This window comes from Rattus rattus, chromosome 15 (assembly GCF_011064425.1).
Source record: "Rattus rattus isolate New Zealand chromosome 15, Rrattus_CSIRO_v1, whole genome shotgun sequence".
Lineage (NCBI taxonomy): Eukaryota > Metazoa > Chordata > Mammalia > Rodentia > Muridae > Rattus > Rattus rattus.
The window spans coordinates 24,876,408-24,889,373 of NC_046168.1; the positions used below are offsets into that span (position 1 = coordinate 24,876,408).

Genomic DNA, 12,966 nt, shown 5'->3' on the forward strand with positions numbered 1-12,966 from the left:
TTATGACTTTCCATTAGCACCAGCTTGACTGTAGTTCATAAACAGCCATTCAAGAAAATCACTCATAAAATAAATAAATCTAAAAGGGGCGGAGGACCAATGGTAGAGTCTCAGTCTAAGAATGAAATCTGGAGCTCCACGTTGGTTGGTTGGTTGGTTGGTGTCAGTCCTCAAATGAGGCTGAAGATGGGTGTGAGTCCATAGATGAAGGCAACAGAAGCCCTTGCTCACAAACAGGGACCCAATATGGCGGCAGGCTCTGCCTCCTTCCACATGTGGCTCCACGCAGATTCACAATCCAATGGATGGTACCACGCATGAGCAAAGGCCCATTAGCTGCTATGGAATTGTCTCTGGACACTTACAAAGACACTCTGAGAAAACTGCTTACTAGGTATTTCTCGATGCAGTTAAGATGGCAATCAAGCTATCATCACACTTGGAGAACTTGTGAAAAGAAACTTCTTTCCATTATTTTTCTCATTTTTAATAACTGCTGTCTTATGGTATAATGAGGAAACAAATCTTAGCCAGTATTTATATCTTTGTTTTCGTTGTTGTTTTGAGACAGTGTGCCCCACAATGCAGTTATGGTTATGCGTAGCACTGACCTTGTAGACCAAGATGACTTTAAACTCAGAGAGATCCACCTACACCCAGTGTCTTAGTTAGGGTTTTACTGCTGTGAACAGACACCACGACCAAGGCAACTCTTATAAAGACAACATTTAATTGGGGCTGGCTTACAGGTTCAGAGGGTCAGTCCAGTATCATCAAGGCGGGAGGGAGGAGCATGGCAGCATCCAGGCAGGCAAGGACAAGAGGAGCTGAGAGTTCTCCATCTTCATCTGAACGCTGTTAGTGCTAGTGGAAGACTGACTTCCAGGCAGCTGAGGGTCTTAAGACCATGGCCGTAGTAACACACCTACTCCAACAAGGCCACACCTCCTAATAGAGCCATTCCCTGGGCCAAACATATACAAGCCATAACACCCAGCTACATTACTTTTTAATAAGACTGGAAAGGACTGGCATCTGATTTTGGATTTTCAAGCTTTACATGAATGGATTTATAGTATTTACGGAAGTTTTACTAAATATCTCCTTTGTACTAGGCACTATTCCAGGTTCTGGCCATATACCAGCAAATAAAATGACACAAAGGTTACAATTCTAGTGGGCAGTACAGTCGGTCAGCAAGCCTGAACAAACATATTTTACAGACACATTAGTTGGGTAGCATTAGGTTGGGGAAATGCAAGTACTCCCTTCCACGTGGTAACCCATGTACACGGTAAAAATGTGCAGCACTTAGGAAGTTGTGAGCATAGGCTGCATATTGGGCACTTGCCACAGCGACAGATGCCCAACAGAAGGAATTTAAGGGAAAAGGGTTTTATTTTAGCTCATAGCTTCAGAGGGTGCATTTATAGATGATTACTTGACTACATGTTTCTATGACAACAGGCAGAACATCATGGTGGCAAATGATTGTGGGGAGAACTGCTCACCTCTCATCAGACACAATAGACAAGTAGAAGAAAGGGACAAGGTACAGGCAAGGACCCATCTTCAACGACATAATCCCTACACTAAGTTCCAGTTCAGTGAGTTTCTAGATTTTTCCCAATAGTCCTGGCAGCTGAGGGCCAGGATATGAGCCTGTAACAGCTATCATCTCCATACCATAATGGTGGGGGATAGAGGAGTGTAGACACAGTTCCTCAGCTCTGAGGCTGAGAGCATGCTCAGGGTACACAAAGGTGGTGAGGCTGCAGCTTGGCAGGGAAGCAGAGGAGAAGAATGGTAGGAGATAAAACAAAGATGTCTGTGAGTGAAGTGGACAGGATCTCCTCAGGATCTGTCAGAGTTCTGTGCTCCCTCCCAGACCCATGCACATAACACATCCCCAATACCAACATCCTCTGACATCCGTGTATACATCACAAGAGGCAAGAGAATATGTATATTTGCTTCGGCATTTTAGCATTCTTGGCTTAAGATGGAGTTTTGTTTTGTTGTTGTTGTTGTTGTTGTTGTTGTTGTTGTTGTTGTTGTTGTTGCTCTACCTTGGAGCTACAACACTTGGTTCAAACCATGCCTTCACAGTTATTTCTGCTTTATTTTGAGAAAGGGCTTCACTATACTGCAAGGCAGGCAAGCCCTGAACTAGCAATTCTCTTCTTCGGTCTCCCAAGTTGTTTGGATAACAGGTGCGTCTGACAACCATTTGCAGCTTATAAAGAATCTTTGTATTTCTGCCAAAACGTTTTTGGGATTTGGGGAGAGAGGGCACTGAATCTGAAGATAGGTTTGGACTGTGTCCTAGCAGTATGGTCTTCCAATCTGAGTGTAAGTGCTAACAATAACAACATTTCATATTTGTAAGTGTGTGAATCCTTTACTACCTTGGGCAGTACATTCATTCCTAAGCATTTCTCTTCTGTGATGCTGTCAGAGGTGAAATTGTTTTAATTTTCCTTGGGGCTATTTATTGGTAGTTTTGGTGATTTGAATATGTTTGGCCCATGGGAAGTAGCCCTGTTAGGAGGTGTGGTCCTGTTGGAATAGGTGTGGTCTTGTTGGAGGAAGAGTGTCACTGTGTAGGCGGGCTTCTAGGACTCCTAGTGCTCAAGCTCCACCCAGTGGGAAGAGACCCTCCTCCTTGCTGCCTGCAGAAGCAGTTTCCTTCTGTCTGCCTTCTAATCAAGACGTAGACTCTCAGCTTCTTCAGCAACACATCTGTGTCTGCTTCCTACCATGATGATAATGGACTGAGCTTCTGAAACTGTAAGCCACCCCGATTAAGAATTTTCCTTTAAAAGAGTTGCCTTGGCTACGGTGTCTCTTCACAGCAACGGAAATGCTAACTAAGACAGTAGTGTAAGAATACACAGTCCTTTCTGCGTGTAAATTCTGTAATGAATCACACGGGATGCTAGAACTGGAAAGTAGCATCTGTGAACAGGGAAGGTCTTCCCTGCCTTCCTTCTATTCTTCTCCCTCTCTTTGCCTAATTGCTTGGGCTCTAACTCCCAACACAGTGGGCGATAAAAAGGGTAAAAGCAGGCATCCTTGATCATAAAGTTTTCCGTCTGTCATCATTGAATATGATGTTATCTTTGACTCCTTCAGAATGTTCCTTTAGCATATTTAAGAAGTTATCTGTTTACTGTCTTTAATCACAAATGATTCTGTGTACATTTCCCCCATCTGATAGCTTACTGAAGACAGACACAGGAAAATTGGGGGCTTTTGAAGCCAGAAAAGTGAAAAATAAAACAAAAACAAAACCATCCGAATCAACAGTGCACGTGTGTGCGCGCACACACACACACACACACACACACACACACACACACACACACACACACAACCCCAACAACAAAACGCAAACAGTTGTAGTTCCTAGATGTTTGCTTCGAGGACTCCTTGCTGTCATCAATAGGATTGTGAGTGAGAAAAACAAACTTCTACTTCATGGCTTCACTGACAACAGCAGCCATCACCTCCTAAATACATAAGAAAAAGGAATTCTTCCAAATGTATCAGAATCTGTTATAAATGAATGAGAACAAAAGCCAAACCCCATCTGAAAAATTAAGCTAAATATACAATTAATGACAGTTAATGACAAAAATCCAAAACCTTAAAAACATGCATATTTCCACATAATACAAAGTCAAATCAAAATTGGACTTGTTGGCAGAGTTTGAGGCTATACTGTATCAATTTTGGTTCAACAGTGAAGCCAAGCCAGTGGACGCGGAGAAGCAGGACCTGCGGGGAGTAGACCGCACAGTCCTGATAGCTGGGAGAGGCCATGGCCCTCTTGTCTCATGTAGGATCTGCTGGCAGGATGTAGTCCACTTACAATGAGTAAACTAGATGCATGGGAGAGCAAGAGCCCACAAGAACATGGATCTCTCCCACTAGCCGCCACCTTGACACCCATGACCCTCAAGAAATTGATGCTGTTAGACCTGGAGAACTATACATGATGGTCCAGTTGCCATAAATCTGAAGGGAAAGAATAGAAAGATTTGGAGAAGTTGAGTAGCCATGACTCTTTCACACCAGCTAAAGGCGTGAGCTCAATGTTTGGGAGCTGCCGCCCTTGCCTTTCCAGTCTTGCACAGAAGCCTCTTGTAGGCATCCCTACTGCAGAACCATAGAGGGAAGGGAAACGGGAGCCACATCTCCAGTCCGGCTGAGTGGCCACAGACAGAACCACAGCCGCAATGGGAAGAGTGAGAGGGATTCTGTTTCTAGAAGCACAGATCTGTGCAATTGCAATTCTAATTATACTGATGGACTCTTTTAAGAAATTCTTCTACATATGTGAAACACATCTTTAATTGCAATATTTGCAAAAGCAAATGTTAAAATATGAAAAACCGAATGTCTATGTAAAGAAAACTGGTCAATACACTGGAAAGAATGATGCCAGTGCAGAACTTTAATCTCTGCCTTACATACTGTTAGAAAAGCAAGGTAGAAACAGTAGTGAATAAGTCACTATTGGTGTTAATATATAGTATTTGTCTCCTTGCTATAACAAAAGCTACTCACAGAAAGGTTTGTTAAGGCTCACTGTTCAAGTGTATATTACACCGTGGTGGGTAGGTTATGACGGCAGAAGACTGAGGTGATTGCCACATTGTTCTTACTGTGCACAATCAGGATGCAGATATGTTTGTGCTCAGCTCATGCTTTCTTTTCTATTTAGCTTGGGTTCCTAGCCCATAGAATGGTGCAACGTACATTTTGTGTGGTTCTCCCAACTTAACTGAATTTGGATAATCCTTTACAGGATTGCCCACACAACTGTCTCTTTGATGAGTCTAGGTCCTGTCAGCTTTATAAGTTAGCCCTGTCCCCATAGGTTTGCAGCTCATATCTGCATTCAGCTCCAAGTTCCAATGTCTCTAGAATCTTTACAGTTTCTGCTGGATAGATTTATGTCAACTTGACATAAGCTAAAGTCATCTGAGAGGAGAGAAGCTCAATTTAGAAAACTGGTGATATGAAAGTGTAAGCCAAATAAACCCTTTCCTCCCCAACTTGCTTGTTGGTCACTGTGTTTTACTGTAGCAGTAGAAACCCTTTACACTGTCCAAAGGTTTAAGTGCAGATTCTCTTATAAGACTGATTGATGTCTCTTAACTGACACCTGTACAACAAAACCAAGTTACATGGCTCCAACAAACAGTGGCACAGACTACACATTTCTGTTCCAAAAGGGAGGAATGAGGGCAAAACAGGGGTTCTAGTGACCTGATTCCAGCAAGGCGGGGCCCTACAGTTCCATAACCTTCCAGAACAGCACCGGCAGCTGGGGACCAAGTATTCAAACACAATCTGTTTTCTCTTCAGTCCCATTTCTCAGAGTCTCTGTGATATACGGAGCTGGAGTACAGCCCCCCCCCCATGGATGCTACCTTATGAATAGATGGCAGTTGCTCACTTTTCCTGTTTTATCCCCTTCTTGTTTGTAAGGACATACATGTTTCATTTCCTTTTTAAAAAATCTGGTATTGTATGCTAGATTTATTATAGAAGTTTTTTTTTAAATTCCAAAACCATTAGCAACATACCCTTTGTTAAATTCACAGATTGCAAAGGAAATAGACCCTTGACACTCATGAATTTCTAAGATTGGGTGCAACCATGACATTTTGATTGCTTTTGGACAAGGATCAGATCTTGTCCAGTTCCATGTTTGCATGTATCCAACGAGATGAGCAATATATGAAGGTGACTTTAAGTCACTGTACCTTCAGCTTTCTTAAAGCCACATATTTTTTATGATAATGCTGTCTCCCACTCCTGGAAGTTTGCCTGTTTTGACTTAGGAATCCATGTTGTATGTGTATGTGCAAATATACATATATACCACTAACTGTGGGATCTTCCATCCTGTGCCAAAGAGATGAGCTCTTCACAAGTAGATAGGGTAATTACTCTACCCTTTTCTTCCAATGTCCGGCTCTTTGAAGAAGTCACTCTGTAAGTTAACTTTACAAGCATTTATTAAGTCACACCACAGGCAAGCTGTCAGAACAAGGATAAGTATGATCTGGAGCCCAGCCTTAAAGCTCTATTAGAGCCTCTCAATTAGAAGAGAAGGCAGACACAGCCATTATTTTCACAACATTAATCCCTAATGAAAATTATTGTGACCTAATGCCCATCTTCCTACTGTATAGTAATAAGGACAAAACAAAGTCTAGCTGGGTATGGAAGACACACGTGATCCATTGAGATGTGGAGATAAAAGGATCAGGAGTTCAAGGTCATTCTCTGGCTACAAAGGGTGTTTGGAGCCAGTATTGGCTTCGTGAGATCCTATCTTACAAAAGAAAAACCAATAAGCTGAGCTTATCTTGTCCCTACAATTTTAGCATTGATCACACTGCCTAACTTACAATTCTTCTGCCTCAGCCTCTAGAGTCAGCACAGGTAGATTTTATCAAATTGTTGACGCCTCACGAACACACTGATCTTCTTACCATTCATCAAGAAATGCAAGTCAGGGTTCAGCTTATTTTGAGAGGACTAGCTCCTTAACTAACAGAGAAGAGGCAAACTTCAAAAAATCACTAACTTTAAAAATCATCTTTTTCCCTAGAAAAAGTTTTCTATGAAGAAAAGCAACAATACTATGCAAGTTTCACAGTATAGTATCAGACTTATGTGGAATTGAGGAACTTTAAAGAAAATCTTTCCATTAACTATGCTTGAAAACAACTGACATTCTTGACGATGAACGTAGAAAAACTCGGTGGTTGGTTCCAACTCACCGATTTCTTCTAAAAGCTCAGGAAGAAACTCTAATCAACAGAGAACGTGAACTTCCAGTGATCCTGGACATCAGGTTGACTTCTTTGACTTTTTCTTCTCTGCTTCGTCCTTTTCCCTTTCTATTTCAGTTACCTCCAATTCAATTTCTTTGGCACTAAACATCTGGGAAAAGAAAACATCAAAAAATACCAATACTTGAATATTCTTATATTTGTAACTTTGTGTCTTCTAACCTCAGGATGCCACAAAGTACCTCAGTAATTACAAAGTGATGCACTTGTACCAGGAGGTTAAATCCCGGCCTGAGACATCCGGCATCATCACAGGGCGGGGGCGTGATCCTTCCTCACACATCCTGTACATGCACTGTCATACATGTACTGTCATTCCGTGACATGTAAATGCCACGCTTATTTCTGAGAACTTCCTCTCCTTCATCCTAATGTGGGATTCTCTTACATAATTGAGCCATTGCTACAGTGAGCATGAAATGTCTCCACAGACTCAGGTATTTTGGGCATTTGGTGCCAGCCTGGTGTTGCTCTTGTAGAAAGCAATGGAAGGTAGGGCCTTAAGTTTTATAGCTTGGTGCCACATCTTGCCCAGTCTTTACTTCCTATTATAGGGTATGTGTTAGAAGTGAGGGAGGAGTTCTAGCCCAGATTGGGGAGTGGGAAGCAGACAGACAGACAGTGTGAGAGCACGTGTGCACACACACCTGTGAGGAGAGTATGAGAATAGCCTTACTAGAGGCTGACTATTTGATCCGGAATTTCAGGGCTGGGAGAAATATTTGTATTTTAAGTCAACCACTCTACAATAATTCTGCGAAGGTCTCCCCAACAAAAACAAGCTTACAGCAATGACAGTTTCCATTTAAGGGATAAACTGCATGTTCCAGGAGCACATAATGAGCCAGACAAGGAGGTCTGAGCATGACATAGCTGGTCCTTCACAATGCAGCCAAGGGGATAACCAGCTGTGCCTGCGGGACGGGAGGAGAGGCTAAGACACGCTTTTCCCAGAGCTGTGGGACCTGAGGAGAGGCTAAGACAGGCTTCTCCCAGAGCTGTGGGACCTGAGGAGAGGCTAAGACAGGCTTCTCCAGAGCTGTGGGACCTGAGGAGAGGCTAAGACAGGCTTCTCCAGAGCTGTGGGACCTGAGGAGAGGCTAAGACAGGCTTCTCCAGAGCTGTTGAGCCGCCTGCCTGCAGCTTCTTGCCTCACCTCCCTGTGGCAGTTCCACCTTCTCCCAGCATGGCTGAGACTTCTAGGTCTCACCACAAACCGTAAAGGTTTATCACCTTTAACCTTTATGTGGGCACCAAGGTTTCTTTCTGAATTCAACCTTTAAAAAACTGTTGACATTGCTCATAAATATTCTGTGCTTTCCCCCCTTTTAGGCAAATACATTTTCCCTTCAGTTAACAGTTACCCCTCTGTTACCCCGTTGGCAGGCCATCTTATTTACATTTTCGCTTAGGTCTTGCTACTTTATCTAGATATTATAGAGCCTGGTTAAACAGGCCAAGAACCAAATCCTTGTATTTTCTACCTCTGTATATAAGAACACACATATTTTATATTTCCTTTCTGTGTAATGGTACTGATTGAAATGAATATAATTCAGTAAGGTCTACTGCATAGCTCACTACCATTTTATGAAATAGTTACTCATAGCATTGGTGGTGGGTGGGTGGGTGGGGGTTATGTTGTTTTCCTTTTTGAGTCGGGGCTTTAACTGCCCTGAAACTCACTATGTAAACCAGGCTGGCCTTAAACTCACAGAGCTCGGCCTGCCTCTGCCTTCTGGACGCTGGGATTAAAACTATGCCTGTCCCATACTTACTTAAGGTAGGTCCTGCAACATAGACATGGCTTAGAACTTGTGATGTACTGCTTTGCTTTCCCTAGTGCTAGTATAACAGGCATGAATCATCATGATAGGTTGTACAGCAATTCTTGGATGGAATAATTATTAGCCTCACTCTTTATACAAGAGAGCTGAAAAATAATGATGGGGGCAATTTGCTCAAGGTCATCCTGGAAACGAATTGATTTGCTAGAGTGCAGACTCAGGTCAGTACACCTCAGCATGGTAAAGTAGGTCTGCCATGCTCGATTCCCTATGCTGCAGCATTACATACAACAGCATTCTAACTTTGCGTCCAGGCAATGCATCCTTCTACCAGTTGTCAACAATATGTGCATAACATGTTCACGTATGTTTACCTGAGCAGGTGTGCCCATGACTCAGCTAAAGGAACAATCCTGGCTTTGGTGGCTTCTCAGTGTCGGCGTATCTGTCCCTAAAGTCTTATCAGAAGTGAAAATGGAGCCCTCTACTCCCCACAGCCTGTGTTTATGCTTCTGTAGGGCTGTGCAGGGGGCCTACTCCAAGCGCCTGTCCCCATTCCTCTGATTTATTGACATCTTGCTGCTGTCTTAGCCTCTTGTCCCACTTTTTGGAAAAGTGGTAAAATGACCCCACACCCACATTGTTTTGCACAGTACTGAATTTGGCATGAATTTTTCCTTAAACATAAAGGAAAACATATATAAAATTAATCTTCTAAGCATATTTCAGTACAGTTTCCCATGTTTTGAGAGGTTTTATGCATTCTATATAGAGAACTATTGGCAGATTAGGCTGCTAACAATTCTACCTCAGAGACAAGAAACCACATAAGAAATGCTCTTAAGGCACTGAGAGCACCAGCATAGTAACTGACAGGCTGCTCTGAGCTCAACTCGTAATGACTGAAGAAAGGCACACAGGCAGTGCTAGGAGTGTGACCAAGAAACATGATACTAGGGAATTAAATTAAAATGTGAAAGAGGCTCAGGCATTTTCAAGTGAAATGTAGAGACATCAGATGAAAAGCCATCACACAGGACCAAGGCATGTAGCTCAGCAGGTAGTACATGTGGTACACACAGGACTGAAGCATGTAGCTCAGCAGGTAGTACATGTGGTGCACACAGGACTGAAGCATGTAGCTCAGCAGGTAGTACATGTGGTGCACACAGGACTGAAGCATGTAGCTCAGCAGGTAGTACATATGACACACAAAGCCTTGGGTTACATCCTCAGAAACAGGGAAAACTGCAGCAATTAGAAAGTATGAAGTCGGGGTTGGGGATTTAGCTCAGGGGTAGAGCCCTTGCCTAGGAAGCGCAAGGCCCTGGGTTCGGTCCCCCGCTCCGAAAAAAAGAACCAAAAAAAAAAAAAGAGAGTATGAAGGCTCTCTCATGTAGTGGAGGTAACAGACGTTCCTGTTCTCTGGGTGGGCAGACTATCAGACAGTCATGAACATTAAATGGGCCATCTGTATCAAGCTCTTATCACCTCTAAGTCTTCAGAAAGCCAGGAGTAAGCCCCTGCTTGCAATAAGCTAGCAGACTAGCAACTCTCGGCCCAAATAGAGATCGCTGCGGTGTCAGTGGATGTAGCATGCTTGCAATAGCAGTTCACAGGCACCAACAGCATTTTAACGTCTATCGAGCTATGCTAGTATCTCTACTTTGGTCAAAACTCACCTTCAAAGGTTGGTCTCTTCTTATGATAGCCAGTTCAATGTTCTTTCCGCCAGACTGCACAACCTGGTGTGGAGCAAGGACACAAAGGGACTTCTTCAGCTGGTTTGGGTACAGCTCAACGGTACAGTGTGTGTGTGTGTGTGTGTGTGTGTGTGTGTGTGTGTGTGTGTGTGTGCGCGCGCGCGCGCGCGCGCGCGTGCATGGGTGTGTCACAGGGTTTGAGCCTTCAATGCTATAAAAAAACAAGCTACTTCTGAAAATTGTGTGTTTAGTGAACAAAGCAGAGTAAGGAAACCCAAAACAAATCCCCAGAGCATAGCGTGCGAGGCCACTCACTTCAAGCAAAGCTTTTATTGCTAGTTTGATAGCTTCGTTGTCATTTGAAATTGCATCTTCTGTGTAATTTTTTTCTAGAAATTCCCGAACAGTTTTAGCACTCCGGCCTATTGCATTTGCCTAGAAAAGTTAAAACAAAATTATTGATACCAGTCGGTTTATTGTTACCACATATGATCAGGCTTTGGGAGTTTACTCCAGTGTTGAATAATAATAGAATCATAAAGTGAAAAATTGACAAGGATTTTAGAGAGTTATTTGTTATGTGATTGATCCATAATATCACCCCCGAGTCTTCCATAATTCCTTCCAGATTTACCTTAACATCCCTAAAATTCCCAAGTTTATGTCCTCTTTTTAAACAACCCACTGAGTCCAATTTGTGCTGCCCACACACACTTCTGGACCAGTCACCAGAGCACACGAGTTACCGACTAGAACCACACCCTTAACAGAAACGGACTCTCCATCCGGTGGCCACAGCTCTCAATCAGGGTGGAGGATCATGGGCTCTTACCCCTAGCACCCATGGAGAATGTGGACCTGGTCTTTTGCAGGCAGCCAAAGCTGCTGTAAGTTGACAAATGCAGCCGTCTGTCATGTTAAGAGGACAGCTGCAGTCCTCCTGACCTCTGTGTCTTACACTCTCTGCCCTCTCCTCTGAGATGGCTCTCTGAGCCTCAGGGTGAAGTGACAGATGTCTCGTTTGTAGCTAAGCACTTCATGGACACTTATGCTTAGCACTGCAATCAGCAGTGAGGGGCCACATCAATTACCACCCACTGCACAAAGACACATCTGTGGTGGAAACATTGGCAAAAGATATTACTTTTGAGTATGTGTGTGTATGAATATGTGTCCAGAGAAGCCAAAAGACCCACCACCTGATATGAGTGCAGGGAACCGAACTCAGATCCTTTGCAAGGGCAGTATGCACTCTGAACACCAAAAGTAAATCCTTCTGCCTACCATGGTTATTGAGACTAATTTGCTTCTCATAACTTTTTGTTAACTGGTTGCTTCCAAGAAGTACATAGTGGTTTATTAAGAAATTTCCCTGGAGCAGCCGGAACCTGAAGGGACCGACCGGATAAACAGTTCTCTGCACCCAAATCCCGTGGGAGGGAGAGCTAAATCTTCAGAGAGGCAGACACGCCTGGGAAACCAGAAGAGACTCTGCCCACATCTCTGACTCCAGAGGAAAACACCAAATGCCATCTGGGACCCTGGTGGACAGGGGCTCCAAGAAAGGGCGGTGCAGGTCCTCCTGATTGCTGCCCCCACGGAGAGCTCATAAGCAACACCCCACGAGCAAACTTGAGCCTCGGGACCACAGGTAAGACCAACTTTTCTGCTCCAAGCGACCTGCCTGGTGAACTCAGGACACAGGCCCACAAGAACAGCTGAAGACCTGTAGATAGGAAAAACTACACGCCCGAAAGTGGAACACTGTGTTCCCATAACTCGCTGAAAGAAAACAGGAAAACAGGTCTACAGCACTCCTGACACACAGACTTATAGGACAGTCTAGCCACTGTCAGAAATAGCAGAACAAAGTAACACTAGAGATAATCTGATGGCGAGAGGCAAGCGCAGGACCCAAGCAACAGAAACCAAGACTACTGGGCATCATCGGAGCCCAAATCTCCCACCAAAGCAAACATGGAATATCCAAACACACCAGAAAAGCAAGATCTAGATTCAAAATCATATTTGATCATGATGCTGGAGGACTTCAAGAAAGACATGAAGAACTCCCTTAGAGAAACGCAGGAAAACATAAATAAACAAGTAGAAGCCTACAGAGAGGAATCACAAAAATCCCTGAGAGAATTCCAGGAAAACACAATCAAACAGTTGAAGAAATTAAAAATGGAAATAGAAGCAATCAAGAAAGAACACATGGAAACAACCCTGGATATAGAAAACCAAAGGAAGAGACAAGGAGCCGTAGATACAAGCATCACCAACAGAATACAAGAGATAGAAGAGAGAATCTCAGGAGCAGAAGATTCCATAGAAATCATCGACTCAACTGTCAAAGATAATGTAAAGTAGAAAAAGCTACTGGTCCAAAACATACAGGAAATCCAGGACCCAATGAGAAGATCAAACCTAAGGAAAATAGGTATAGAAGAGAGTGAAGACTCCCAGCTCAAAGGACCAGTAAATATCTTCAACAAAATCATAGAAGAAAACTTTCCTAACCTAAAGAAAGAGATACCCATAAGCATACAAGAAGCCTACAGAACTCCAAATAGATCGGACCAGAAAAAGAAACTCCGC

At 43.4% G+C, this 12,966-nt stretch overlaps 1 protein-coding gene across 1 annotated transcript; it reads right to left on the bottom strand.

Moving 5' to 3' along the window:
- Positions 1–6,526: 6,526 nt before the first annotated feature.
- LOC116884945 (proteasome subunit alpha-type 7-like) lies at positions 6,527–11,281 on the bottom strand. The gene is made up of 4 exons (XM_032886152.1): positions 11,198–11,281; positions 10,681–10,800; positions 10,345–10,407; positions 6,527–6,966 (listed from the first exon to the last, which is right to left on the bottom strand). The coding sequence occupies exons 1-4, from the start codon at positions 11,279–11,281 to the stop codon at positions 6,874–6,876; spliced, it is 360 nt and encodes a 119-aa protein (XP_032742043.1). The 3' UTR covers positions 6,527–6,873.
- Positions 11,282–12,966: the final 1,685 nt, after the last annotated feature.

What these genes read in the sequence shown, in the direction of transcription:
- LOC116884945 (XM_032886152.1), bottom strand. Translation starts at nt 11,281, where the DNA reads ATGACAGACGGCTGCATTTGTCAACTTACAGCAGCTTTGGCTGCCTGC. An exon ending in ATTCTCCATGGGTGCTAGGG is followed by an intron (nt 10,801 to 11,197) that starts GTAAGAGCCCAT and finishes TAACTTTTCTAG; the next exon opens with GCAAATGCAATAGGCCGGAG. An exon ending in CAATAAAAGCTTTGCTTGAA is followed by an intron (nt 10,408 to 10,680) that starts GTGAGTGGCCTC and finishes GCTCCACACCAG; the next exon opens with GTTGTGCAGTCTGGCGGAAA.